The 6,000-nt window shown below is 28.6% G+C and overlaps 1 protein-coding gene across 1 annotated transcript; it reads left to right on the top strand.

Annotated features, from left to right (window-relative positions):
• Positions 1-331: 331 nt before the first annotated feature.
• On the top strand, positions 332-3,829 carry LOC123262380 (putative ankyrin repeat protein RF_0381). The gene is made up of 3 exons (XM_044724559.1): positions 332-664; positions 732-2,570; positions 3,609-3,829. Exon 2 carries the CDS (start codon positions 778-780, stop codon positions 2,533-2,535), a length of 1,758 nt encoding a protein of 585 aa, XP_044580494.1. The 5' UTR covers positions 332-664; positions 732-777; the 3' UTR covers positions 2,536-2,570; positions 3,609-3,829.
• Positions 3,830-6,000: the final 2,171 nt, after the last annotated feature.

Here is a 6,000-nt window from a genome sequence, read left to right as displayed (position 1 = left end):
CATAAAAATATATATAAGTATATATAAGTAATACTTATACATATATATATAATGAGTACTCATATATAATTCCATACTAATTAATAGAATTTAAACTGTCATTTAAGCTAATAAATCATTTTTAGGTTTGATAAGAACGAACAAATTAGCTTATATTTTGAAGCTTGTACTGAATTCTGTAAGAGGGCGAAAATGTTGAAAAGCAAGAATCTTATCGGCCTCCATTTTGTAACTCTTACTCATGATGCACCTATATAAAGTCCGCGATTTCTAAATCTTTCCTTAGTTATGTTCCAGAAACTGCATTTGAAATAATTTTCATGGATATAAATTTCAACGTAAGTTCAATTAAGCCAACATGCTTTGCAATCAGAGCACGTGGAAATCTCAAATCAAGAATGGAATTTCACGGAAAATTAGTTTCTTTAAAAAAAAAAAATTTCTTTTCTTTAACTAAAATTTATTTTTAAATCAAAGTGAATTTTTTCGCGGTTTCAAAATTTTTTATCTCGAAGCACGTGAGTTTTTTTTATCTCAAAAATAGACGCGTGTTTATGGATTACGTTTTATGGAATACTTGTAACTGAATTTATTGCAATTAATAGCATCTGTAAGAACGTTTTAAATTTTAATAATCTTACCAATTGTGCGATTCATTTTCCAGGTAGGTTCTTATCCAAATTTTGTGCAATTCCGCGGATTCCAATTATAAAAAATTGACATTGTTCCAAAAACATCCAGTGATTTTCTAAAGAAGGAAGTAATAAATAACGTTTTATGGCAACTCGAAACGATTTAGTGCGTGCAATAATGTCAGGAAATGTGCGTAAAGTTAAAAAAGTGTTAAGTAAACTCCGCAAATTCGATGTCAAATTTAGCGGACTTTTAATAACATTAGCAGTTAGCCGTAAAGAATCGAAAATCGCCCAACTTCTGATCCAACATTTCGCCAGTTTGAAGCAGCAGAAGAGAAGTTATTCTTTCACCACTCCATTGTTGTACGCATCTTATCTGGGGGATTTGGAAGTAGTCAAGAGTCTAGTGAAAAATGGTGCGAATTTGAACGGTCAATCAAGAAACGGGTGTTCTGCACTTCATTTCGCAGCTTTGAGCGAGCGTATCAACGTCCTTAAGTATCTGACCAGACACGGAGCACGTGCTGATTTGAAAGGCCGAGGAAAAGACAACCGTGGATTCACACCGCTGCACTACACCTGCATCTACAACAAAGTAAAGTGTGCCAGCATATTGGTAAAGTACAATAGCGAAGTAGTAAACCCAAAAGGCATTGATGACATCCATCCAATTCAGCTTTCTGTCTCGTACTACAATTGGGAAGTAACATCACTCTTGTTGAATTACGCTTCCAATATCAACCTGACTTTTTCTGAGAGTATTTATGAAACGCGCAGGGATCCTTTCGACCAGATTTTTGGGCTGCCAAATGAAGAGCCGACTTTGCTGCACTGGGCAGTGATTAAACGCGATCTACCCATTATCGATTTGTTAGTTAACAGAGGAGCAAATGTTAATATAAAAACAAAATCGGGTATAACTCCACTTATGATTGCTGCGCAAGTAAACGAATTGGAACCACTTCAGATGATTTTGAACCGACGGCCTTCTGTCAATGACGTCGACTCTTTTGGTAATACCGCTTTGCACTATGTATACAACGTCCGTGAAGCCCACCAATCTCGGTATTTCTTTTTGACTTCTCCTGATCCGCAACATGACAAGGAAAAAATCGAAATTTTGATTAATAATGGTGCTAATATTTTCGCTCAGTGTTCGTTTAAATTTAATCCGAATTTCATATCAATTCTCGATCTCGCGATTTACTTTGGAAGGACTCTGGCAGTTCGGTTTCTTTTATACATGACGCCGTTAGGATTCAGAAATTTGGACTATTCTCTTATAGAGTTTGCAGCTTTTGATCTAAAGGCCATCGACGAAGATATTAGAAATGATTACACTATTAAAGAAAGTTTACAAGTTGACGCTTTGTTGTTGCAGAGTTTTTTGGCAGCTTTTATCGAAAATCGGCATAAAATTGGCTTCTACGCAACTGAAAATACTCTGCAGAACATCAAAGCTTTTGTTTCGAAAATTCAAAGAGATAATGCGGACTTTTATTATTGTGAGGACAAAAGATATATGTTAGAAAGTGAAAATTTTTTAAAGAGTCTACAAATGGGACCAAGTGGAATTACTTGCTGGGATTTTATTGTTCAAGATCGAGAGAAATTGGTGAAACTTGCTTTTAATCAGGATTTTTTAGTAGGATTCGATTTTTATAATTTTTATCGTGAAAAGTGTACCTTTTATTATTCAAAGTGGTTTTCGTATAAAGTTAACTATGCCCTAGCCAAAAGCGAGACACTAGGAAAAAGTATTGAAATAATCTCGAATTTATTTCAGCAAGTAATTCCTTTTGATTGCTGTGAGTATATTGCTTATTGTTTTAGTAACAAAGAATTAAAACAATTGGTAGTGAAGTTTCAGCCGCCTAACTTCAGATACAGAAACTTTTAAAAATTGAAATTTAAGAGTTTACATCTGACGTTACATACACTGATAGAAGGATTTATTTGTATTAAAAACTATTTGTTAATAGTTTACAAATTATTTACTAGAGAGCACTTTTTAGTATTAAACGGTGGGTGTCATATCTTTCACCCACTCCTTTGTAATATAATTTAATTATTATTATTTATAATTAGTAATATCTAATTATTATCATTATTTCACTATTATTATTATTATTATAATTATTTGATTATTATTATTATCATATACAGGGTGTCCCAAAAGTCACGGACGCCATTGTAGCATCTGAAGAAACAAATAATTCTGAGACGAAAAATCCCTTAGCCATTTTTCAATTAACCGCATAGATAAATAATTATTAATTAAGAATAACGTCTCTTTATTTGTTAGAGAGAGAGCGCCAGTGTCTAGTAAAGTATGTGCCAAACAAAGACACAACTAACTGTATGACTAACTAGTTTCTATAGCTACGTAGTCACACATATTTACTTACACATTCACACGTGCAAGCGTCTTCGTTGGAACGCACTTGACTTGACACTAATGATCTCTCTCTAACGCATAAAAGGACGTTATTTTAATTAATAATTAATTATCTATGCGTCTGATTAAAAAATGGCTAAGGACTTTTCGTCTCAGAATTATTTTGTTTATCAGATGCTACAATGGCGTCCGTTACTTCTGGGACACTCTGTATAATTATTTAGTCAATAATCATTATTGTTTATTAGTAATGGTTAATTGATGTAGTTATTATTTAAGTTGTAGATTTTCTACAACGTTATTAAGTTTTTTCTTAGAAAACGGTTTCTTAGCAGAAACGGTTCCGTCAGTAGTACTTTCAACTCCCGCGTGAAGTATTTGTTACTGCGGTTTGCAATAGAATTTACCGCAAGATTGGAGTAAATTCAAATTATTGACTTAGTAAAATTTGACGCATATTGAGTAACTGTTATCATTTATATAATATTTGTAACTACAGAAACATTTACTGCAATCTTGTAGTAAATGATACTGCACATTATTTTCCGTGCTATAAACAAATTCTTCTATCAGTTTATTATTATGTATCGGTCATCATCATAAATAAAATTATTAAAATCACCTTCGATCGATCCCATGGCAGAAAATCGCGTTTAAATTAATTTTTCTTAATTTAATCATGGGATCTCATCGCATAACATCCATCGAAGGTACTTTGGTAAGATAGCGAATTTCTGGGTGTTTTTAATTAGAAGTTAGCTATTTTACTAGGGTACAATCGATATCACGCATCAGATATATTAAGGTGAAACCCTGATTATAAATACTGATTGAAAAGAATTGAAAAGCGGTCACTCTATGCAAACTCTATATCTATAATATATATAAACACAAGAATTGAAATTATTGAAAAGAATTCAAATTTCATCATTATCAATTCTTTTCAATTAATTTTTTTAAACAGGGAAGACCCAGTTATTGACACTGGCTTAGTTATTGACAGTTGCAATTTTATTTTAATTAAATAAAACAAATCGTTTTTAATAAATTAATAACCCTGATTAAAAAATCTAATTTGAAATGATTAAAAATTATTTTAAATTATTTAAAAAAATCTGATTTGAATACTATATAGATATACAATTAAGGGGGGAAATACGTGTAGAAGGCCGTTTTCATGCTGATTTTCATTAATTTTTTTAAGGTATAAGAAATTAATATTATTTATTGAAACTATCAGGTTATTTTATACATATATTTATGAGTATTTTTTCGTATTAAACAATAATATAAGTTAACAAATAGCGGAGATATCAGCTAATACACATCGTAGGTTGTCATCCGATTTAGCAATCTGTGTGCAGTACGGAAGCCACAATTTTTATTTGAAATCAATGGCACAGAAAAATTACTTCATTTATATGTGTATCTTCCATATGAACCTCAATTCCACAAAAAAAAAGTAAAAATTTCCATTTTTTACAGGGCTGTAAAATTAAGTCGTGATTTTTTATCACTTTTTCATACATTGTCTATTAAAAAAAAATAGTTTAAATAAAAATATCGCTTTCGATTGAGGTTCATATTCAAGGTAATTGTATAAAGCAAATTATAAGCCATATCGCAAGATGATTGGTTTAAAACTCTTTGAGCTAGACTGCACACAGTTTTGAAAAAACTCGTTTCGAGAAAAACGCGTTTGAAAAAAAAGTGACAGAAAAAGTTAATGTAAAATAGTATTAAAGTAATTAATAAATCGCTTATAACTTTTGAACGAATGGAAATTTTGACTTTAAATTTTCAATCTATATTTTTGAATAGTTTAACAAGCGATTTATAAAAAAAAAAAAAATTGAATCGTTTTAAGCCTGTACACGTATTTCCCCCCTTAACATTAAGGTAATCATTTAAAATCATCTTTCTGAATCAAGGAAATATAATTTTTTAATTATAAATTTTGAGATAATTTGGTTTTTTGAAAACATTTAATTTGTTTTATCAGAATAACAATTACAAGTGTCAATCAACTAAGCCAGTGTCAATAACTGGGTCTTCTATTTTACTCTAAAAAAAAATACTGGAATCAATAATAATCAACTGATATTAAAATTAACAGACATCGACAATTTTTTTTTTTTTTTTTTTTTTTTGTAAGTAATAATTTAGTTTTAGAAATCTTTAAAATTGACAGATTGTTAATTTCAGTTCCATACTTATGAAATAAGCTTTAATTTAGAAATTGATAGACATAATTATTTATTTATTTATTTATTTAGTAGTAAATTAACGGTTGTGCAATAATTATTGAAAGTGTAATTGTAATTCTTTCACGACTTTAATTTATTTATTTGTATAGCAGCTTAAAAAAATCTCTTTTCGGATTTTGTATCTACATATCAAATTAAATTAAGTTATTTATTTGTTAATTTAGTTATTTAGTTGTTAATTTGTTAATGTACAAAAATTATTTATTGTTAAATTATTCTTATTGCTAACACCAAAAATTGTTACAACAAAAAAAATAGTTGTTAAATACAATAATTTAAAAAATATATAAAATTTATTTGTTATTCCTAACTTATAAACTAATTAAATATAATATTATTAAATTAATTATATTAGAATATTAATTAAAATTTCAATTTTTTCTTAAATAATTTAATAATATTCATTATAAAAAAAAAATCATTATAATTTTATAAAATTTTTAATTTAATTATTCAAGACTAACAATTTTATTTTTTTATCATTTTTTATTTATTAAAAATTTTTTAATACTCTCTGATTCAAGCGCCAATATTTAAAATCATCCCGATAATAAACAAAAGTAATAATTAAAAATAAAACTTAACATAATATTTAAACTAAAAATAAAATTTTCGCAGATACCAAAATTTAAATTTTCCTAGACGACAAATTAGTTATAAATTATTATTACCATTTCCTTTTGTTATTAGAAATACAAAA

Source organism: Cotesia glomerata, linkage group LG4 (assembly GCF_020080835.1).
Source record: "Cotesia glomerata isolate CgM1 linkage group LG4, MPM_Cglom_v2.3, whole genome shotgun sequence".
Classification (NCBI taxonomy): domain Eukaryota; kingdom Metazoa; phylum Arthropoda; class Insecta; order Hymenoptera; family Braconidae; genus Cotesia; species Cotesia glomerata.
This window is presented reverse-complemented; position numbering and strand designations above follow the sequence as displayed.

Coding starts and splice junctions, on each gene's coding strand:
- LOC123262380 (XM_044724559.1), top strand. CDS start 778: ATGGCAACTCGAAACGATTTAGTGCGTGCAATAATGTCAGGAAATGTG.